Genomic DNA, 25,140 nt, shown 5'->3' with positions numbered 1-25,140 from the left:
GCAGAGAAATTGAGAAGATGGGAAGAAAGGCCAACTGTGACAATCAATATGCTATGAACAGAGGTCCTTGGTCTGCTGAAGAAGACAAAATTCTTATGAACTACGTTCAAGTCCATGGAGAAGGAAAATGGAGAGAGCTTTCCAAAAGAGCAGGTATATATGTTATTTTCAAAATTATTCTGTTTCCTAATTTCACTTCCTTTTGTTTTTGGTGTTCCAAGTATAGGCTTGAAAAGATGTGGGAAGAGTTGTAGACTCCGATGGCTGAATTATCTCAAGCCAGATATCAAGAGAGGAAACATTTCTTCGGATGAAGAAGATCTCATTATTAGACTGCATAAGCTCTTAGGGAATAGGTATATCTATCTATTTATATTATACATGCATTTACTTTTTCTCTTTTCTTTTGTTGGTCATTGTTGAGCAATCAAGGGGATAAATACCATAGAGATTTTACACTAATAGACCACGAGCAAATCACATAAATCAACTTGACATCATACTTTAATTCAAAATCAAAACTCTGGTTTATAAGTGTTATTCTCACTTATATGATTTGTTTATGATCCATTAGTATAAAATCTCTAATGTGTTTATTCTCTTGATTGTTTATTCTCTTGATTGCTCAACACGGCATATTAAAAAATGTGTTAATGAATATGTAACTAATTTATATTTGTTTGATGTATAGATGGTCTCTAATTGCGGGACGCTTACCAGGGCGAACAGACAATGAAATTAAGAACTATTGGAATACTTATTTGAGAAAGAAGGCAGAGCACAAGCATGACAAAATTCCTAGCCATAACGATAACATTCCTATCAAATTAAGAATTGAATCTCCGGGTTGCTCAAAAAATTCCTTTGGTAATGTTCTTGATCCTACAAAATCCCCTCACCCAATGAGGTGTACCAAGGTTATGATGCCAGTCAATGATTCAGTCAACACAACGAATTTGATTACAACGAGCTGGGACAATCATAACCCTTCTTCTGCATCCATGCAACTAGATGACTATAATCATTGCTTAACAGGTGTCCTCCAAGAATTTGACATCAGTGACTTGTTAATGTCGTATGAGGATGATTTTCGTTTTAATGGATATGCTTGTGTCGAAATACCCCAACATATTTTTGAAGATGAGACTTGCAGGCTTGATGATTCGTTGGGTGAAGAAGCATGGTATGAGAATTGGAAGAATGACCCCTATTTTCCACAAGATCAAGATATGGGTTTTTCTTCCTTTTAAAGTGTTTAAAATTTAGGCACATTACCTTAAAGTGTTTTTAGTATTGTTCTTTAATCAAAATTAGAATTTCATTTTAGTATCATGTGCAATTAAGGTTGACATGAACTGTTGGTACTAAGATGAAATTTTAATTTTGAATCAAGAACAGGTCTAAAATCCCTTAAAGTATTGTGGCTAAATAGTCTCCTTTTAAAAAACTGAACTTGAATGAAATGGTTGAGGATGTTAAATTAACAAAAAAAAAAAAATGAACTTATAATAGAGTTTTGATGGTTATGTGACGTTTGCTGTGACTAGTATGATTTTGATGAAGGTATATTATATGAGTTGTGTGTTATTAGAGAGAATTATGCTACCTGCAGGGTTATGTTGCAATTTGGGTGAACTATTCCATGAAAATTATGAAAACTACCATGCGTTACTCTAGTTATAAGGAGGGAGCTACGGAGCTTACGTAAATTCCCTTGATTTCTTTATATGCATGGGTCTTTAAAAAATATTCATGTATTTGAAGTTTGAGAGTGAAAAAGAATTAAATTTTTTTATGGATTTAATTTTTTTAAAAATGAAAATGTGTGTAGAATAAGAAAATAAAGACACATGACGGGTTAAGACAACAAAATACTTCAATTTAAATTAAGAGTGAATGTACCTTATTTTGTCTTTCTAAATTTTTATTTACCCTAGCCAAATAATATTTTGATACTCCCATTCATTTATTACTCTGCCACTCTAATGAAATAGCTAGTGTCAAATTAAAAGATGGCCATCGTTACAATTTCATCTTTCTGGAAAACATATCTATGAAACCTGGGCCAACTTAAGCATAAGGTAACTCAATCCTTTATTTTAGGCTATTAAAACAAAGGTTACTAACATTAATATTTATACAATTTTCATTGATGGTTGATCTAGTATAGTGTTAAGTAAGGGATTTTTTTAACAAGTCATTAGTCTATATGATTTTGAATTCGATATTCTCTAGCTTTGTAGATGAAAATAATATGATTTAGAAAAATAATTTCACTGAAGATGGTTAGACAAATTTTCCAACAGAAATTACTTGTTAGCAAAGTTGGTGGATACTTTGCACCAATATCTTCTTGGTGACAAAAAAAAATTAAGGTATTTTTTTCCTTTAATAAATAAGGTTTGAACAATATTAGAAGAAAAATCATTTATAATTTTTGTAAGACACTTTAACAAGTTTTTGTTTAGTACTTAGGTTAGTACAAAATGGATTTTTTTTTATTTATCTCATGTAGTTAACAAAAATAAGTTTTTTGTGCACTTAAGCACAACAAAAATAAGTTTCCATCAAATATGCAAACACGAAAGAAAAGAAATCAAGTCAACAACACTCAAAAAATGTAGACACACGCCAAAGAAGAAGAAGCTTCATAAATTGCACAAGAGATAAATGCCCTAGACTTGTAGTGGGTAGAGCTGTCAACACAAGCTGGTCTAGTTCGTTGGGTCTGACCCACATCAATCCACCCCTTAAATGAGTTAGCCCAACCCGGTCCACTTAAAAGTTTATTTAAGAAAAAAGTGACTTAGTCTGGCCCATCACGAGTTGTGAGTTAAATGGGTTGGTCCACCAATCCACCTAAAATAAAAAAAAAATATACATTTTTTTTTTAAAATCAACAAAAAAATAATTTTTAGAAAAATAAATTTGAATACATTAAAAAAATATTAGTTGAATTAAATCTTCCATTATCCACACACCAAAAGACATTATCACAAGCTAGAAGTCTATAACTATAATAACAAAAACTTTAAAAATAATCTTGAACAAAACAATAAATAAAATAATGTTGAATAATATTAAAATACTAAAAGTATATTTTAGGTGAGTTTTAATCTATTTTTAGTTAAATGAATAAAACATTTTAAAGTCTTAAAATAATATTATGAAATACAAATAGGTTATTTTTTTAGGTGGGTTAAGTGGGTCAATTCGGTCATCACAAGTTCAACCCAGGTGAGCCAAGTAGTAGGTGAGTGTGATCAAGTCTTACAATCAATTGTATTTTCCCCTTTTTTGGCCCAACACATCTTGAACCTGTGGTGGGCAGGGTTGGCCCATGGGTTTGGATCCATTTTGATAGCTCTACCAATGGGTGTAGTTGAAGATGCAAGTACACTGAATGGAAGGATTGGAGCTTCAAATATGTCCAAAGGAAAAGTCATACAGAGAGGAAGATAGAAAAAAAAGAAGAAAAAAAATGGGTGGGGGTTAGATGTATAGGTGTGTTCTCATTTTCACTAAAAAAATTACAAATGTACATTTGAGAGTAAATTTTTACTTGAAAACTCAATTTGGAAGAAGTAAGACTTGGGATACTTTTGCAAACTTAAGTTTAATCCAAATTTAAGTTTGTAAATTTTAATACAAATATGCACTATATCATATAAGGGTACTTTTGTCTTTTGCACAATGGAGGGGTCTAAATGTTAAATGAGTAGGTGTGGATAGTAATTCCCATCAGAAACATTTCTGCTTAATTAGTCAACATTGATGTGGGCCTAGTAGACCTTTTCATATCTAATGGACCTGTTGCTTTGTTAATTGCAATGAACAGAATTGCAATTCATGATCGGTTAAAACTATTGTTTTCTACTGTGTTCCATTGCATTCTGAGCGCACCCAAACAATAAATGTGAGCAACCCTCTAAATAAAAATCCGATCCTTAATTAACATCATTATGTTCATGCTACATCTACTCATAGTTAGTTTGTTTCCTTTTTGGTCAAGATATATAGTTTCCTTACCTGTGAATCCTATCAAACTCTATCTGTGAATTAGGCCGAGTTAAATCCAGAGTTTGCTCAATCATCTATATACTACCCATGTTTGAGCTCCATAGATTCTCTAACTTGATTGATTGGATAATCGAACACGTGACTGCCATAAACTTGATTAATTTGATAATACATGACAAATTATAATGATATTTGTCACGTTTTGTTGAAATTAACACGGTTAATAGAAAAAGTGACAAAAAGACTATTTTAACCTAATAGAAACCCTTTAAAAAACCTAAAGGAAACTTAAACTTACTTAACCCCGTGTGTGTGAAATAATCTAGTATATAACATACTGTAATAGGGTTCATGTGTGTATGAAATGATCTAGTAGCATAATAAAGTTCATTCAGATATCCTGTAAAAAAGTTATACGAAAAAGGCAGTTGAAGGGTTATTATCCCTTTTCTAATTCATGCTTAATTAAGTACTTGCCAACTGTCTAGAGCTTGAGGCAAGGTTTGACGAGTGGAAGCCGAATGGAATATTTTATTTTGTTTCTTAGCTCTTTTTTCACAAAAAAAAAATCACTTTTTAATTTTATTCCTTTTATTAATATATGAATAAAATAGAATGCATCTATTTGTTTCCGTCCCATTCTATTTTACATGGATACTTAAAACTTTGTCAACAAAAACTATAAAATGATAGTTATTTTAACCTAATTAATTATTAACCCGGCCAATTAATCAGGACAGGGGTGTATATTTTAGTATTGTTTGCTAAAATTTGTTAAACTTTATATTATTTGTTAAAATTATTAGACAGAGATTAATTACTTTCATGATTTATTGAGTCTAAAATGTTAAAAAAATGGCACAGATGGTCACCTAAATTCTTTATATTTTGTGGTCAAAGAAATACAAATTAAGTATCTCAAGTAAGTCGGTATTTAAAATTTTTAATATTTTATTTAAGTTAACATAGAAAGATAATTTTGTTATTACTTTAATAAAAAGATAAGAATTTCCTTTACGAACTTTAAATACTATTTTGCCCTTTCAGGTAGAAAGATAAGTTCTATGTTGTCTTTATAGGGTTTTGTTTTGAAGATTAATTTCGTTGAAGAGGATTTATTGTCACATTTATAGGACTTCGTCTTGTTGATTGAGTTGAAATAGAGGCGTCTTTCAAGTTATAGGAAATCAAAGGTGATGATTTGATTGCCTGGATGTGATCTCCATCCTCGCCCTTGATTTTGATTGAAGTTCCCTCCTTGCTGGTAACCTGAAAAACCACTTGAGTGAAACCCCTGTCTGTTTTGGTTCCCCATGTAGTTGACCTCTTTAGCATCATCATCTTGGGGTATACAACAACCAGATTCATGAGCTCCTCCACAAATATTGCAGCCTCCAACTTGCATAATAGCTGAATGAGAAGGCTAAGCCGCTTGTAGCTATGTTGGCAATTTGTTGAGTGTCTCTGTGAGTGATTCAAGCTGTTTAGCTAACAGCTTGTTCTGTGCCAACAATGTATCTTGTGAAGAGAGTTCCAACATGCTTCTTTTGGTGGGTATGTGTGTTCTATCACGCAAAATAGCATGATCACTTGCTGTCATATTCTCAATAAGTTTCATTGCTTCCTTTGGAGTCTTCAACTTAATCTTCCCTCCGACAGAAGTATCTAACAATTGCTTGGACTGTGGCTTCAAACCATCAATGAATATATTCAGCTAAATAAGCTCAGTGAATCCATGAGTCAGTGTCTTCCGCAGCAAGCCACGAAATCGTTTTAGTGCTTCACTCAAAGACTCATTCAGAAATTGATGGAATGAGGAAATTTCTGCTTTGCCTTCAATTGTCTTAGATTCAGGAAAAATACTTCTTCAAGAATCTTTCTACTACTTCCTCCCATGTCTTCAAATTGTTTCCCTTGAAAGAATGCAACCATCTCTTAGCTTCACCCACTAGAGAGAATGAAAACAAGCTTAGTCTTATTGCATCTTCGGGCACCCTAGCTATTTTCACTGTGTTACAAATCTCTATATAGGTTGCTAGGTGTGCTTAAGGGTTTTCATTAGGCAGGCCATGGAAAATATTTCCTTGAATAAACTAAATCAAGGAGTGTGGATAAGAAATGTTGTGTGCTTGGACTTTCGGCTGCGTAATACTTGTGAAAATTTGCGGCACGGTGGAGCTGGAATAATTCTCGAGAGTCACCCTCTGTGGTTGATTATTTGCCATAATGTGAGCTTCTGATGCACCAACTTCGGATTCCCTCAAGTTTGCTGGAAATGATGATGACGATTCAGATGAATGGGTTCTCTCGACACTTGGGTTGACTATTCTGTCCTATAAAGCCTTTCTCCTCCTTTTTGCATTGTTTCTCCTGCAAGTGGCTTTAATCTCCAAATCTAATGGAGTTAGATCTCCTGCTGAAGAATTACCTCGCATACAAGAAGCAACTAAATAAAGCAACAGTTAACCAAGTCAAGAGATAAAAATTTAAATTCTAACTATTCACAAGAAACAACCAAAGAATAAAGGATAAATGTTTTCAAACTGAATTATACTATCTAAGTGGAAAGAAATTCCTTGGCAACGATGCCAAAAACTTGTTCGAATGTGGTCAACAAGTGTACCGATTCGCACAAGTAGTATAAAATGGTAAGATCGAGTATCGTATCCACAAGAAATTTGTTTCACCTAAACTATGTATATTTAATGTGTAAACACTTTTAAAGCTTGAAATATAATGAAATATTGAGTGGTAGATTAAGTTTCTGCACTATTGAACTACTTGAATAAAAGTAAAATACTCAAAGCTATAAAATGTGACAACAATCAAGATAAAAGCGTTGGGAAGTTTCCTATTGAAATTTCTCTTGTTGTATAAAAGGTTTTTCTCTATTTAACATTATTCTAGTGTTTTTACACCGAGAAAATACTCAGACCATGATTCCTTACATGAATGAGCTTAACTCTTTTAGCTTTTGTTCTTGATTCCTTAACAAACTCGCTCTAACAGAGTTGCACTAAACATACAGTGTAAAATATAGTAGATCACTGCACTCCCTTCCTAGACATACATATTTCTAGCTTGCTTTATCAAGTTCTAAGGTTTTAAAGCATTTTCCAATACTAAAAAGTCTAACTACACATACAAATGGGTGATCAAGCCACAAGCATGTAAAATAAGCATAGATAGAAGCAAAGAACACCAGAAAATAATATTAAATAGGCAGTAAGAGCATTACATCAAGAGTTTCAGTAGTTACTCCCGAACAAAGCAGTTCTAGCCTTCCATTACAAGCTAAGCTTCAAAATACAAGAAGGAAAATATTTTTGGTGAAAGAAAATGGAAGAAGATGATGGAGAATGTCTTCTCCAGCCTCTCAGCCCTAATTCTCTCTGTTTTTCACATAGCTAGACTCTCCTTGTGGCTCTTGACCGGTTCCCCTTCTCATTTCCTCCAACTTCAGTGTTTTAAAGACTCTTGGACTTTTTAGCTCTCGAAAGCTCGCTTAGCGAGCCTGCCTCGCTGTGCGAGAGTAAGTAAAATTTCGCTAAGCGAGAGTGGGCGCATGAAGAGACAACGTCTTCGTTGGACGGGCTGACTGCGCGCTAAGCGTGCAGATCTCTCACTTATCCTCTTCTAGGATTTCCCATCCACTAAGCGAGCTGGATGCCTTGCTAAGCGGATGAGTCTCGCTTAGTAAATCACATAAGAAAGAAAATATGTACAATTTCCACAAAAAGAACCATAAATTGGAGGCACATTGCTATTTCCTTGCAAATTTTCAATACAAAACTAACTCATGAATAACAACTAATATGATTTTGGGTGTCATCTTGGGAGTTCAGCCCTTTTAGTTTTGTGCTTGTTCTTGTTTGGTTGTTGCTATTTTTTATTATGCTACCGTGGTCATTATTCTATGTGTCGAAAAACCTACTCTTGGATGCCACCGCCACGGCGTCGCCCACCGTTACCTCAAGCCTCAAAACCTACTCCTGGATGCCATCGACGACCTCAAGGTCTTCGACTTCGGCCTCTGTGCCTTCACTGAGCACTTCCACGACAAGCTCCTCCACACTGCCTATGGCCCCCCGCCTTCACCGTGCCGGAGATCCTCTGCGGTGTTGACTACGACAACTCGAAGGTCGATGTCTGATCCTTCGGCATTATCCTTTACAACCTCTTCCCCGACCACCCTCACGAGCCTCACCAAATACTCTCATAAACTATTTTCCTCCCTACAATGACACCAACGCCCACAACCAACCAATATCAACAAATCATAATTAAATAAAATAAAGTTCTTAACCAAAGGAAAATAAGACTAATATTTCTGGGAACATTTTGTAATAAAATAATTAATAATAAAGAAGGCGTATAAAAGTAAAATAATCTATGACTATTAAAAACTAATTAACTGGTGCAAAAGGTTGCACTGACCGAATCCAGTCATTCAATATAAAGATCATTAGTCTAACAGTCAACAATCGGGTTGCCTATCTTTGTGCGCCAAACATTAATAACTTTACTTTCCCACCGAAGCATGCGCCTATCTTTGCTAGGATTTTTTTTTTTATATATATAATAAATTTGAATTCTACTTTTTCTTGACATGCATCTTGGATAATTATAGTGGGCTAGTAGCAAGCCTGGAATGCGTACCTTATTGCTTGTTCTGCCATAGGAGAATGAGAATACATGGTATAAACTGATGCTAACCGTTCTTTGTCTTCATATTGAATATTCATTTTCATTAATTTGTCCCACTTGCGCTGTAGCTGATTTGCCCAATAACGTGAAAAGAATACCTTTGAGTTCAAGTAATGGAAATAAAACCCTATATTGAGTACTTGAAATGTAGATAATGCCAAATTTCCTAAAGACTTATTATTATTAATCTATTTTCTCTCTTAAGAGAGGGTCCTTATCTAGGTACTTACCCCCACACCATGTATCTCAATTTTAAGCTTCTATCCAAACGAAAGCCACACGGAACATGGTCCACAGGACTACAGGTGACCCCGTCATGTTTCATTCGAATGTCAATTCACATATTCGCATTATGTGTGCTCTACGTTCTTTCTTGTGCTAGAAATTTTTGTAAGAGTATGGTAACTGGCCCACGCTATTTTGCAAAAATATTGCTGTCGTATGAAATTGGTTGGATGGTTAAAAAAGAATAAAGGTAAAAAGTCTCAGGTTCAATTCTCTTACTAACAATAAATGTTTATCAATTAAAAAAAATATTATAGTCATTACATCGTTGGAGATGGTTTAAGACAAGTAATTAAAAAATTTCATTTAATTTTATCCTTACTCTTAAGAAAAAAAAAATTAAATAATTGAATATAATTTAACAAAATTAAAATATTAAAAATTAACTTTGCAAATGGTTATCCTAATACACCAAAATTTATTGGGGTGAGTTCTATTTTTTTATTATCCTTCAATCAAAAACAAAATTGTGTCCGACAACTTAATTATGTATGCAAGAACATGTTCATCAATATGTGTGTAAGAGCATGTTCAATGCATTAGGTTTGATAGAGCAGAGGTTTTATTATTATTATTTCATTTAGTTTTGAAATTAAAAAATAAAAGGAAATAAAATTAAAACCCCTTTAATTTCCATATATTTTTACCTTCCTCAAATATTTTGATAATTTGAAAAGGAAATAAAAGGATTTATATTTTTTAAAATGACAAAAGATCATATTATTCCAAGAATAATATTTAGTAAAGATATCTTTTTTAATGGATCTTTATATATTACCAGCGAGTGCTAGATCACTAACAAGGTGTTATTCTATACTGGCAAGTGATATTTTTTTATTATTTGGTATCATCGTAATTAGGACCTTAGGTTTTCTAAGTATTTTTATAAATTTTGATCATTTAGACGGATTATGAACTAATTTTTTTATTGGAGTTTAATCATATTTAAAGTTATCTATTCCTCACCAAAAGTATATTTTATGGGAATCAAACCTAGGTTTCTCCCGTGTTGACAATTGAACTCCTGACAACCAATATTAAGTTCGAATTTCTAAGTATACAATTATATTAAACACTAAAGAAAGAGAATATTTCACATTAGAGATGAAGAGTTTGTCATCCATAGTTGTTCTACAAGACTTAATAACATTGTCTCTTATAAAAGATACTTGTGATGAACGAAAAAAAAAAAACTCAATCCATATTAAACTTTATTGATTCAGCTTTTAAAATAAAAGTTCTAATTTTTAGATTGAGTTTATATTTTTTATAGAATTTAAAAACAATTTAATATTTTGTTAAATAAATTTAATTTAACATATCATTTTTTTTAAATATAGCTAATTTAACATTCATAAAAGAGTTTAGCTTTTATATATTATTAATAAAAAATAATTTTACACTATTAATTAATTAAAAATCACTTTAAATATAGTTTTAAAATTATTTATTATAAAAATAATAATTTTAAATGTTTTTATAGGTAAATATTCATTGATACAGGAAAAAAATATATAGACAAGCTACAATAATTTTCAATTTTTTTTTCTAAACTAACTCCTTACTTAAACTAACCCACTGTGTTTTTTTAGTGATTATTGATCCACTATGTTATTACAAAAACATTTCATAGTTTCTTCCTCTCATTTCAAATAATTGAATCTCATAATTAATTCAATAGACCTTCCCAATATCTTAACCATTTCAATAACTGTTTCAATAAACTTGTGAGATATTTGGAAGGCATGTTGAATTAATTATGCATGCGATTTAATCAATTAGAATGGAGCGAACAAATTGTGAAATATTTTGTATTAATGTGACCGCTTTTGAGTGGTGACATTAATATAACAAGAAACAAAGAAATATAACAAGAAATTATTGCGGTGCTAAAATTAATTAAATTCTTTTTCAAATATTTAGTCGAGATCATACTTTATTGATGAAGCATTTTATGAGGAACGAAAGTCATGTGAAGCATGAGGAGTTCTTCTTGCTATTGTTGTCAGGGTTTGTTTTTCTATTAGATAATACAAAATCATTTAATTTGAAAAGTATTTTCTTTGTTACAATACATCAACCTAGTACCTTAGAGGTTTATTATTTTAATCTTTTTTCATTTTCTCCGACAAAAAATAAGTCATTTACTTGTATGTCTTTTTGTTTTCTAAAGCTAAAGCTGGGGGAGGGGGGGGATGAGAATTTGAGTTGGGTGAGTGATTTTAGTGGTAGGTTATGTAGAGTTGGCTATGGTCGATGTTATTTGCGTCGGCTAAGACCATCACATTTTTTTAAAAATTTAGCTTCAAATGAAGATATGATTGATTTTTTGATCCACATAACTTAACGTTGACCAGAATGTAGATGCAAATATTTTTCTTTGAGCATCATAGTATTTGCCTCAAGGTTGACACAAAGTTGTCATTAAGTTCAAATTTGCAGACTTTTGAGATATAGTAACAATTTTTGGCCAACACTAAATGATTTGTTTCTTGTATAATGTTCTCTTCAACCCCAAATATTATTAGACCACTCTCTCATTTCAACTACACAAGCATCATTATTATTAACATAGACTTAGTACAAGTTACGAGAAAAAAATATGTTTCGAGCTAGTATTGTCAATCTATAACATCATTTCAAAAACTTACTTGAATCAAATTATCTTTGAATATTCATTTATTAATTTTTTGCCTTAGTTATTGAATTTTGCACAATTTTACTTGATATGGCGTGAGTCATGTGGTTACGATCCTGATTTACTTGGTAGATACTATACGAATGGTACACTTGTCATTTTGTAAACAGTATTGCTAATCTGCAAACAATCATTTCAAAAACTTATTTGTTCCCCCCACCATATACACATTGAGTAAACCGAGTAGCATCCTTTTCGAGTAAATATCTCCGGCCACCAAAATGAACAATAAGCTAATTAACCAAGATGACTCAATCTTCAAGCAAACAACTTAAATTACCATACTTAGAAGATAGAAGTGAACACCAAACACTTTTAGTATCTACCAAAAAATGCTATCTTCATTTAGCTTACAAGCTCAGGTTCAAGAGTTTCAAGTCTTTTACCTCTAGACCACCACAAGATTTCGGCTGCAATATTTTTTTTTCCAACTAATCCAAACATTTTTTTTTCAATTTTACAGTAATCCATATATAATTGAACAATAGTGCATGCAAAATTGTAATAGTTCCAATTAATTTTTTTATATAAAAACCATGGTAAAGAAAGTACTGTAGGACATCATAACAATAATTAATGATAAATAAATAAAACCAATTATTTGTGGGCTAAAAAATGACGAAAGTTGTCTGGTTGTTGGTAAAAAGATACGAAATAAGAGAAGGAGAGATAAGGGGAGGGTGAGGCCTAAGAGGGTCGGTGGCCCCAAACCATCATCTGCTAAGGACACAATAGCCCGTGCAAGTGCAGTATAACAGGGACATAAATTACCTCCCTCACTTCACTGGCAATTAACTTTATTACCACCCTTATTTATTTATTTATTTTCCTTTACAAAAAATGCACAACGATGGAGAGAGGGAAAAAGTAGAGACACAGAGATCAAAAGAGATACATATATGCCTTTTTGGTGGACAAGCTAGCGTGTTATTAAGTATTATTATTATTATTCTGTCTTGATGACACCAAATGATTGAGAAATAACAAGAGGGGAGTAGTAGTAGCAGTAGCTAAATTTTATGCATTAGAAAACAATAGCTAGCCAGAAGATAAGTAGGTATTCAGAGTGAATTGTTTTCTTCTCTTCGTCTCCTGATTGCTTCTGTCTCCTAAGATACTTTCCTCTTGGTACCTTTAATGTTTCAAAATCTGAGTTTTTTTTTTTCTTTTTGTTTTCTGACAGACAAGAAAGCAGGGAAAAAATCAAACAAACTTTCAGGTCTTTTTTTCTTCTTCATTCTGTGTTGTAGTTTCTTTTTCTTCCCTTAATTTCTTTTTTGTTTATTCTTTCCATGAGACAAGGAGACATGCGATTGAGTTTTTTTCTCTTTCAGCAGAAAGATATTCGGATATATTTGATTGGTTTTACTTTTGGTTCAGCAATTAGTTCCAGATTCGCAGAACAATTATGACGGCAGCTTCCTCATCCACTCCATTTTTGGGAATCAGAGAAGAAAGCCCTCAGATTACAACACACCATCAACCCTCCACAGTTTCTCCAACCACAGCGCCTCAAAAGAAACGGAGGAATCAACCTGGAACACCATGCAAGTAGCTTAGTTGAATTTCATTACTTATTAAACCACACACACATATACACACCCTTTGCCAATTTTTTTTTACTTTTTGCATTTTCTCAAGAACAAACTCAATGAAACCCTAAATCATGAATGATATGAGTTAGGGCTCTTGACTTCTTTAATGGTTGGATTGCTTTCCTCCAAGTTTCTCAAAAGCAGCGCATGAGATGAGACTTCTAGTTTAAACTTTTTTAATGATTTTTTCTTTTAAACTTGCATTTTTTTATTACTATTAAAATGCCTACGTGGTTCCAAAAGAAGGTTAAAAAGGGAAGATTAGTTCTTATGTTCCTTTGTGCATATATGTGCAATTGATTGAAGCAAAGAGTTTTTTTTTTTTTTTTTTATAATAATTTGTTGTTTGTCGTCATTTTTTTGATGGGGTAATAGATCCAGATGCGGAGGTCATAAAACTATCTCCCAAGACCCTAATGGCAACAAACAGGTTTATATGTGAGGTGTGCAATAAAGGGTTCCAAAGGGAGCAAAACCTACAGCTTCACAGAAGAGGACACAACCTGCCTTGGAAGCTAAAGCAGAAGAGTACAACAAAAGAGCCAAAAAGAAAGGTTTATCTGTGTCCCGAGCCCACCTGCGTCCATCATGATCCTTCAAGGGCTTTGGGAGACCTCACTGGGATCAAGAAGCACTACTATCGCAAGCACGGCGAGAAGAAATGGAAGTGTGAAAAGTGCTCAAAGAAATATGCTGTTCAATCTGATTGGAAAGCACATTCTAAGACTTGTGGCACTAGAGAATACAGATGTGACTGTGGCACTCTCTTCTCTAGGTAACATAACAACCCTTTTTGTTTTTGTCTTAGTTAATACTACCTCGCTTGTCCTGAACTTGAACTTTATATATATATATATATATATATTCTTCACCAATATATGTATATGTACATGCCAATGCCATCCAGTTTATGAAAAAAATTAGGGTTTCTTTATGGTTTGGTGCTTTCTATTTTTATTTTTTTACACTACTAAAAGCTTTTAATTAAGCTTGACTCGTTTAATTTATTACAAGCATTTCTAAATGAAAACTTATTAAGTGTTTTAGAGAAATACTTATTTTTTTATTAGTTTTCTTAGAGAATTTTTAAAATAAAGTTATAACAAGCATGGATTAAGTTAATTCAACCATGTATGTAATAAGTTGGAAAAAATTTAAGAAAAATTGTAGCAATGTAGCATAAGTATATAATCCAAAGAGAAGTTAAAATGTGAACAAGAGTTTTCTCCATTTCCCTGTAATTAGTTTGTGTTTGGGTGTTAGTGGAGGTATATGGCAGGAGACTGCTCGCACGTGAGTACACTGTTAAAATGGGGCACAAAAAATTGAAATGTTTTAAGAAGAAAAAACAAGCAAGTTTCAACTTTGGTCCTAGGGAACAGTGCCACCACCCTTATTCCCATTCACGTGTAATTAAGCTACATTGTAAAGGTAACGGGCATAGTGATACTGGGTTTGTTCTCACATGAGTTGGAGATGCTGTGTTTTGTTCTCTTTCGGCTTGGCTACATTGTAGCGGTTCAAATATATATATATATATATATATATATATATATATATATATTCAGTTATTTTTTGTTGCAATGGGTCCAGGGCGAATAATTGTCACCACTGGCACCCTATTTATTTATGTAATTACTGAAACATATTCTCAGCATTAATTGGCCTGTATCTATTTGTTTACGCTTCTCATTGATTTTTTTAAAGCCTAGCAATTCTTTGATGGTACGGTTGTCTTGAAACGAATCCTCATCGTAGAAAATAGACAAGTATTGAGGTTGTTTACATTTATTGATCACTGGCCCCATATTTGGGCTTATGATAATTGACTTTCATCAAAGTTGCAAATAGTTCTCTTTTATTGATCAAAGAGACGCCTTTAAGAGGCATGTCGATTTGGATTTCTGGTGTGTTTCATATTTTGGCAAGACAATCCCCTGGGCCTCTGTTTCTATTGTTTTTTATTTTATCAAAATAGCAGTTCCAGTTACAAAGAAAATGTATTTTTCATTATGTTTATAATTTTTTTTTTTTACATTTGACTACCTTTGGATTTGGTTGGTTAAATAATTGATATATCTGAAACTTCTGTAGTTCCAAAATTCGTTAGGTTGGACGGTCGTTAGGTTATCCATATACTTTATAAAAATAAATACATGGTTTTATTTTAGAATTTAGGTTATGATGTGGTGACATAGTCGTCGTTAGGTTGTACTAGCTAATATACCTTGCTAATTAGGAACATTTTGATTACCATATTTTATTCTCTTAGGAACATACTTAAAATAATGTAAGTCTTAATACTTGACCTGATAAATTCACCTTTCTATTATTTCCCTGGCTAATGTCAATTTGTATGGCTACATTTTTTTATCAATGTAGCATGTAGTTAATTAATTGACATATACTTTTATTTCATCAAATATTTTTTATGCAGGCGTGACAGTTTCATCACTCATAGGGCCTTTTGTGATGCGCTAGCACAAGAGAGTGCAAGATTCCCGAGTGGCTTAAACTCTCTGGGGACTCATTTGTTTGGCACAAACCACACGACTAGTTTAAGCCTATCCCAAGTGGGTAACCAACTTTCACAAGTTCAAAAGCAGAACCAAACCGCCACTACTAACAGCATTTTTCTCCTTGGCAACAATGTTGGTGCAGCAGCAACAAAGTTTGAACACTTGATTCCACCTCTAAACCAGTCTTCATTTGGACACTCACCACAATCAATGCCTTCCTCAGCTTTCTTCATGAATAACAACACAAATCAATCATTATTTGAAGAACACCATTCACAACATGGACCATTGTTCTCAACCAAGCAACTACAGGGCCTAATGCAACTCCAAGATCTCCAAGGCAACACAAACAACTCCGATTCTTCTTCAGTTGCTGCTCCTAATAATTCCAATCTTTTCAACCTAAGTTTCTTCCCAAGTAGCAATATTAGCACTGGCACCATAATCCCTGATCAATTCAACAACATAAGTGGTGGTGACCAAGGAACAACAACAACAACAACACTCTATGGCAATTCAATAGAAAACGTGTCATCCCCTCATGTTGGATCGAGTTTTTCTTCTATCTTTGGCAATTCGATGGAAAATGTGTCGTCCCCTCATATGTCTGCCACTGCGTTGCTTCAACAAGCTGCTCAAATGGGTTCAACCACAACCACAACCACCAACTGTTCTTCCTTACTCAGAGGAATGTGTACTAACAATGGTTGCAAAGCTGAAAATGATCACCACCACAATCTTCAAGGGTTGATGAACTCTATTGCCAACGGAAACACGTCCTTGTTTGGGAGCATGCAAGGGAACGAAAACAACCTTTGTGGGTTTCACAACGTGGATGAGTCCAACAATAAGTTGCCTCAGAATCTTAGTGTAAACTTTGGAGGTTCTGATAAGTTGACCTTAGACTTTTTGGGTGTTGGAGGAATGATGAGAAACATGAGTAGTGGTGGATTTTCACAAAGAGAACAACAACAACATGACATAGGTACTATGAGTTCCTTGGACCATGACCTAAAGTCAGCACAGCCAAATCGTCACTTTGGAAAGTCAACGTTGCAATAAGGAAACTCAAGAAAATCCTTGTTACGTATGTATGAACTTGTTTAAAACTGTTCTTTGGCTTATTTTGTTATCTTTTCCCCAAAAGAACTCTAATCGGTATATTAACTATGATTTCGATTCTAAAAATTGCAATTCCTATGTTTTTCTTGAGCATGCACTTCCCCATACCCTTAATTCACTCACATTATTTGACAGTGATAGACAAGTAAAAAAAATTACTGTTCCATTGAATTTCATGAGAGTGTGGGATAAAGTTTAATTTGAGACAGGAAAAAGCATACGGTAAAGCCAGCCAGGTTGTGTACAAATGCTCAACAGACGAGGATGCTGACTCTCTTGCTGAGAATCTTCACATATTGGCTATATTCCAATGGAAGCGACAAAACCTGTTTTCATTTCAGTTTCATCATTGTTTTCTATAACGTATATAATACCGACTAAGGCTACACAAACTTGAAAATAATGCACAAGGAATTTTGAATTGCATACCTAATTCCTTACTTTTCAAGAAAACCTTATTAAAAGACTATGTACAGGACATACCAAGAGTCATACAAACTTGACGGCACATACAGATCTAAAAAATTAAATAATTATGAATTTTTGTGCATATAAAATATTATTTACCTGACGTCAAACTATTTTATTATTTTAATTAGAAACATGTGCTTTGATACAATTCAAGTGTAAAACTAATTAATCTCTGATCACATAATTTCAAATTATCGATAGTTTTTTTTAAAAAAATAGTTAAAAATAATCTTATATTACAATGAAATGATTTATCATAAATCTAAAATATAATTTATATATTCAAATATATTTATTATAAATTTTAGTTATAAATACTTATATATCCCACACAGCGCACAGGTTAAAATATTAATTAAAAAATGGTTACTAACTTACTAACTCCATTACCAACACTGCAACTTGATACAGACCCTGCAAATTTGCATGTGCTTTTGTTGATATTCCTTAGCTTAAAGATGACCCCTTTTTATAGCCTTTCATTTTTAAATATTCCTGACCATGTTGACCACTTTTGGAACTAATTTTATTACAGTGTTTTTGACTCTCTCTCTCTAAAGTCTAAAACGGTTGCATGGTAGCATGTATTGTAGCTAGGGCAGTGCCGTGGTTGCTGGTTAGGGTTAGGTCTCACGTCATTATTCAGTTGGTGGAAGATTTTTATGGCGTTAATGAATGAGGGTGAGGTTGTGGTGTGATGGCTGAGCATATATTACAGTGTGCTCAGCATCCAACAGAAACAGTATATAGTCTCTGCAAATGTTCGTTATTGTAATTATTAGTAAAGATATTGTGACACTTTTGTCGCACACAATGTCATTTGCTTCCTCGTGTGGGAATTACTCGTCCGTGACTATCAAACCCAGTCATCTCATTTCGTCTTTATATAGTGTACCACTTCCGATCTATTTTTCTTTAATTTTTTCGGATAATTCATTCAAAGTTAAGAAAAAAAGGTTCCAAGTTCGAACAAATCCTCTTTTCACCCGTACGTTATCAAATCAAATGTGCTTTTAAAAATCCTTGTTATAGATTTATTCAGCAAAGGAGATTTATAACTTTTTATAATATTGATACATTTCCAAAATCTTCAAAATTTCATGACTCACCGCACACTATTAATATAGTAACTAAGAATCGCCACTGGTTCCTTGAGTCTTAATAATATGCTTGGTAGTTGGTATAGATTTTCAGACGGATTTAGTTTTGGTATGTTTAACCTTTTATTTAATTTTGAAAATAATTATTTTTGTTAACTATTAATAAAAAAATTAAAAATAATTATTGCTTTTGGAAAAAAAATTCAAACATTCAATGTCTATGTTTATTTGATATTGGGAATCATATGTGGTTTGTTATACAAAGTAGATAACCATAGTTTTCTCTGCCGCGTTGCATTGAACTCAATCATTCATGAATTGAAGACTGACTAGCTTGCATATCAAAGTCCTCTATTTGTTTGTCCATTTGCACGTCAAGTGATGTAAGCATGAAACCTTTATTAATTTTCTTTTAAAAAAATACAAGCAATAAATTGGAGTTGGGTTAAGCATCAAAATTTTATACAGGATTACCTGACCTAATAGATTAACCAAATAATTATTATTATTATTATTATTATTTACCACTTGTACCAAGTATTAATACACTTTTATTGGCCGATAAAAAAAATCTATTATTATTTTTTTTCTGTTGCAGCCAGAAGATAGTGAATTTTCATTTTTGAGAAACCCATCTAATTCTTCTAATTTGTTTGATGTTGTTGATATTGTCAATATTATTTTGAAGGAGTAAAAGTTTTAAAGTTTCATAGTAAATTTTGGTTTTTTCATTATTTTTTTTTAAATATGCAAGCTAGCCAAATTCTGCAAAGATAGTGGTTATATCACTTTGATACTCCAATTTTTTTTTTTATTTCTAAGGTCCAAATTTCTCAAATCACATGTGGACCCAAAAGCTAAAGATCTAATAATGACCAAATGAATAATGAATAAACATAATAGTGATATACTAAATTAAGACGATGCAGATATGAATTAAGCATCAGAATTTAATCTACAAATATATCTCGTACCCAAGAATGGCGAGAAAAAGGTGTAGAATTAGATGTATTAGCATCAAATACGAGGATGACACTACTCATGAGGTAAGGCCACAAATTAAAGATAAAAGAACTAAAAAGCCAAATTAAAGGGCATAAGGGAACCACACTTCTGCAAAAGCAAAAAACAAGACGTCGAATATACACATAACTATTTGAAGATACTTGGAGATTTCATTTAATGGATAATGTACATAGTGAATACTTGTACAAATTAATGTCTCGTGATGGGTAGATAATTACGAGTTCGGATGCAAATAATTATCTACAAATTTTAATGAATACGAGTGTGAGGATGAATATTCTAGTATCCAATTATTCTGCTCATAATCACATGGAACTAAGTCATGGGAGCTTGTAGACCTTAAATCTTCTTTATCAATGGAGTCCTTTACTTCTTGAATATTAATGACAGCGAAATGAAGAATGAAAAAGATAATTGGAGACGCTATTTCAAGAAGAAGATGAGTCAAGAAGAAGTTTCCCACCATAGAAAACCATGGATAAGAGCTTAAAAGTAGGAGAAGAAGAATGAAGGGAGAAGGAGAGAGGGAGCACGAAATTTTGTGCGTCAAAAAAGGTCTGAACTTTGAAGCGTAACTATCAAATGATCAAAGTTAAAAAAATGCACATGCATGACCTCTATTTATAGCCAAAGTGTCACACAAAATTGGAGAAAAAATTGAATTTTTATTCAAATTTCACTTGAATTTGAAATTGAATTTGTGAAATCAAATTTTGGAACCAAAATTTCACTAATTATGATTAGTGAATTTTAGTTATGGTTCAGCCCACTAATGCAAGATCAAATTCAAGATTTTTCACTAAGTGTGTTTAGGTGTCATGAGACATGTAAAGCATGATGAACATGCACAAAGTGTGACTATATGATGTGACAATGGGGTGTAGCAAGCAAATGCTCACCTTCCCCTCTAAAATTTAATTGGATTGGGCTTCTCCCAATTCAATTAAATTTATTTCCAACCACACACATCAAATATTCATTTAATGCATGTGAAATTACAAAACTACCCCTAATACAAAAATTAGTCTAGGTGTCCTAAAATACAAGAACTGAAAAATCTTACATTTCTAGAGTACCTTACCTATATTATGGAGCCCTAAACACAAGGCTCAAAAATAATGAAACCTTAATCTAATATGTATAAAGATAAGCGGACTCATACTTAGCCCATGAGACCGAAATTTACCCTAAGGCTCATGAGAACCCTAAGGCCTTCTCTTGCATCTCTGGTCCAATCTTCTTGGAGTCTTTTATCCAATGCTCTTACGGGGTAGGATTGCATCAGTTTCGAGTTAAGCAATTGTGATTAAAGAAAGAGTGTTAGAGCACAACAATTTTGGTTTTTAAAGTAGAAAACAACAAGGTTTGTTGATAATTATAATTTTACAAGTATTTGTTATTTTCTTTAGTTTAAGTGATCACTTTTGTTATCTCTGTCACACTACACTTATGTTCGGTTGTGTTTTCGAACATGGTGGATGCAAAGAGGATTCTAGTGAGGATTTCGACAAGCAAGGACGACATTCGATGAAGAATGGAACTTGCAATCACCTGCACCAACACTCTTATGCCAAAATTGAAGAGTGTAAGAGATGTATATAATTAGCTTAGATTCATATTTGTAGGCAAGAAAGACCTTATATATTAGTAGTTGGTAGCTGATGCAGATGTGTAGTAATTGTAGACCATGGATTACATGACAAGCTCAAAAGGAGTCCATACTGACCTAAAAATATTGGCAAAACCATTATAAAGGGATTTAGAGATAAATGATTTATAAATAAACATAATTCATATAGTAAAACATTGCAAGTTTCATTTATGTTATTAATCTGCCTTAATAGAGAAAGCTTAATTATTGTTGCTATGATGTGCAGGCTTCCAAATAAAGACATTCAAATGGACCACCAAGTATAGATATCCTAGCATAGTTAGACAAAGGATAGCAAGTTGGGAATGGTAATCAATTAAAAGGAAGGTTTGTTTGTTCCTTTTTTTTTTTGGGGCGGGGGGGGGGGGGGGGGGGGGGGGTCGATGGTTTGACAATGTAGGTATCTCAACATAGTGCACTAAATTCACAATGTTTTATTTTATGATAACGGCAACGAAGATCAAGCTTTAGTTCTCATGTATTTATTCTAATATTTCTTATCACTAGGCTGCCTATTTCAACCTCAGCCATATAATTTATTTTTTTTCATATTCTAATTTTTACAATCATCTTACATTTTTTTTACCTCTTTCTTTTCTATAATCATTATCTATCATGACTTTTTCTTTTAAAAATATGTTTTATTTTATTTTTTTTATCTCTTTCTTTACACCCCATCCAGGGAATTAATATGTTTTTTTTTTGTCTTTCATTGCCTGAAATAATGTGAGTAAAAAACAAGGGAATAAAAAAAATATAGTGAAAGGATTATGTAAACAAGTATCGCCTTTTTATTTGTAAGGATGAGGAGATCTTCACGTTATTTATAGAAACTTCAATCCAATTTCATCTAGATGCATGAATCATATGTACCAATTCTGCACATAACCTTAATTTGCGACAACCTTAAATGCAATGAATCATAGGTACAAATTCTGCACATAACCTCAATTTGATACAACCTTAAATACAATGCATTCCCGTTGATTAAGACATTCATATCATTCAAGGTCTATTCTATATACGGAGAGAGACAAGGGTATGAAATAAGGTTTTTTTTATTATAAAAACGAAAAACATAAGATTATGCCTTTGGCCTTTGCTAAACACAGTCCTAGATATCATCAAGTATCGAATTTAGTTTTATCAGGACTGTAAGAAACAAATATGACCCTTTCATTATCTAACAATACCGAACTCTTATACGAATGCAGGTTGATCCATTACACATTTCCTAGAATCTAATATTCAAGGGAGTAAAGACAGTTGGTTGCATTGAAATAATAAGTAATTAAGTACCAAGAAAAGTAGGATAATCCAGGTAAGAATATATACATGCTGCCAGATAACAATTAACAACACTTATTGGCACCTTTAATTTAATAAACTAATTTATAAGAATTTAAAAGGAGGTAAAAAGTACGACCATGATTTCTTCAAATAATGAGACCCCCGTACCTAATTATATGGCAAGACATGCATGCCTCTGTAAATCATTTGCTTCTTAGGATAAACAAGAAGCAAAGCAGAGTCGAACCCATCATGTGAATTGTGAAGCATCAGAAAATCTTATTCCAACTATGCAGTGGGCAAACGTTTCATGTAAAAATGCAAGATGCAGAGTTTCTAGTTCTAATGCAAGAAAAAGCACGCGCAATGGAACAGATCGTTGCAGCATCTTTAAGGAACAATATGGTGTATAGAATTTAACAGAAAAAATAGTACTTTTCAAAAAGCACATGTTATATTTAAAAAATTTCCTTATTAATTAGAATCTTTTAAACGCCGTCATAATTCCATTGCATCCAAGCAAACTGTCCTAACAGAAATGCTAAAACAATTGCACACCAAATGAGTCAGAAAAAATTTCAGAAATATATTTAAATAAATGGATATGAAAAAATTTATCCCAACTTTAATCTTTTAGCATATACCACAATTAGTCATGGAATAAATCAAGCAGAATCAAAGTCGTCAGCACCGAAAATTCATTCTCATCCACAAAAACATCTTCTGTGTAGAAAGGAATCCTAAGATTTTTGCAAATTGCATCACCAGATGAGAAGAAAAGACCAAGCAACCACATGATATATTATACCAAAACAGAAAATTAAACTACAAAAGCAATTTAACATGCACGACGACACCTTCAGCCACAGACATTTCCTATTTAAACACATACCCCTAATACTAAAGACGATTTTATATTCAAAAGCATTTAAACATTTTATAATCAATGGTTAGATCGGTATGAATAAGGCATTACTATGACCAGGGTAACTTGTATGCTCAAATCTTCAGCGTGAAAAACTAAGACAAAACTTGATTCAAGACATATACTCGGGAAAAAAAAAAAAAAAGAGATGTGTTAACAATACCAATTGAAAAAGAAGGGACAAAACCATAAAACTCATACACAATTCACCTGAAAAACCCATAAGAATTCTGAATGTAACAATGTATATGATCAGTCCGTTACATGTCCATTAATAACTGTTATCATAGCCACCAGACCGTTACAGGTCTACAAACTCATCCCCTAATTTAATTCACAAGAAAACACGAACCCACAAAACAAAAAAGTTTCTTTTTTATACAACTTTTAATTAGTTTGAATTGCTCAAATATTATACAAAATCAGTATCTACAAGAAGCTACAGGGAAAAAGATATAACAAATGAAACACAATTGGTATTGGTTTAAAGGGAACGAATCGAATGGGAATCGAATAATGTATTTGAAACTGAATAGAAATCCAAACAAAGCCTCGAGAAAAAACATTACAAAGAAAGTGGATGAAACGAAACTCTAATTTCTGTAGCAGGATGAAATAAAAGAAATTTGGAATGTGAAATTTAAGTCCAATGCTAAGGCCCTTTTAGGAAAATATATAGTTTATCCATATTTAGGCCCAAACTAAGCCAGTTTATATATATATATATATATATATATAAAAGATATGTGGGAAGACACACTGCGTTAGGAATTAGGACTTAGGAGGGATCTTGCAAGGAGTATTTGGAGTTGGACCATTCAAAACTAGATATGGAGAGATCTGTATTTTTTATTACTTGTATAAGAATATTTTGCGAGCGTTGAATGTGGGTTTCTGTATTTTGGCTATTGCATCCTGCACACTCACTATTGCATTTTAGAAAATTCATTCTAAAATATAATGGGAGGTATAAAATATAATATTGGAAGTGCAGGAAAAAAATGTCTTCTATTTATTATGGAGGAATATTTTATTAATTTCTACAAACGTTGATTTTTTTTTCTTAAAAAAAAAGGCTTGTTTAACAAACCAGTAACAGGGGTTGAGGTTTTGTTTCACAAGTAACAAATTAGCTTGAGTTTTGGAAGCTTTGAAAATTTTTACACAATTAAGGCTAGGGTAAACCTGTATATTTTAACTTTATAAAAAAATTAACATGGTATAAATGAAAATTGTCATCATCACTCTAGGAGCACTATGACTAGGTCAAACAAAAATAAAGAAGTTGTCTGCCTCAATTGATTTTAGGGATTTTGCCTTTTCTTTTAAGTGTGATTTATTTGCACTGATTTTGTTATTCATTTTTCTTATCTCTATTTTTTTTTAATCCTGTATTGATTTGAGCATTGAATTCAAGATGTCCATTCCCAGCCACCAATCCCCTCCCCCCTAATTTTGCGGAGAACTGGGGATTTTTTTATTCTGCTAAAATTATATAAGATGTTTGCACTAACTAACTCATTGTATGAAATGTATAACTAAATTAAACTATATAAATGGGAGGTAATATTAACCTTACAAATAGATTTTATAAAATTAAGTTAAACTTAAATTTATATTCAAAGATAATATTAAATTCTATTTTAGATTCATTAATCAACCACTTATCATATTATTTATGCATAATGTCAAAAAAGTAGTGAGGTGAAGTATAACAAGTGGGTAACCTTA

The 25,140-nt window shown here is 32.5% G+C and overlaps 2 protein-coding genes across 4 annotated transcripts; both read left to right on the top strand.

The window, feature by feature from the left end:
- On the top strand, positions 1-1,704 carry LOC114403024 (transcription factor WER-like). Its single transcript, XM_028365734.1, has 3 exons — positions 1-153; positions 227-356; positions 692-1,704. The coding sequence occupies exons 1-3, from the start codon at positions 18-20 to the stop codon at positions 1,248-1,250; spliced, it is 825 nt and encodes a 274-aa protein (XP_028221535.1). The 5' UTR covers positions 1-17; the 3' UTR covers positions 1,251-1,704.
- A 10,779-nt stretch (positions 1,705-12,483) lies between these two features.
- Positions 12,484-17,039, top strand: LOC114403268 (protein indeterminate-domain 5, chloroplastic-like). 3 transcript variants are annotated; one of them, XM_028366110.1, is made up of 5 exons: positions 12,484-12,767; positions 12,894-12,929; positions 13,045-13,257; positions 13,681-14,080; positions 15,743-17,039. In XM_028366110.1, exons 3-5 carry the CDS (start codon positions 13,119-13,121, stop codon positions 16,884-16,886), a joined length of 1,683 nt encoding a protein of 560 aa, XP_028221911.1. In that variant the 5' UTR covers positions 12,484-12,767; positions 12,894-12,929; positions 13,045-13,118; the 3' UTR covers positions 16,887-17,039. The 3 variants fall into 3 exon arrangements, with proteins under 3 accessions (XP_028221911.1, XP_028221910.1, XP_028221909.1); XM_028366109.1 differs by having other exon boundaries at positions 12,485-12,763; positions 13,091-13,257; XM_028366108.1 differs by having other exon boundaries at positions 12,486-12,767; positions 13,091-13,257.
- Positions 17,040-25,140: the final 8,101 nt, after the last annotated feature.

This window comes from Glycine soja, chromosome 20, assembly GCF_004193775.1.
Source record: "Glycine soja cultivar W05 chromosome 20, ASM419377v2, whole genome shotgun sequence".
NCBI lineage: Eukaryota > Viridiplantae > Streptophyta > Magnoliopsida > Fabales > Fabaceae > Glycine > Glycine soja.
The sequence above is the reverse complement of the archived record's forward strand: the minus strand, read 5'-3'. Positions and strand labels throughout refer to the sequence as shown.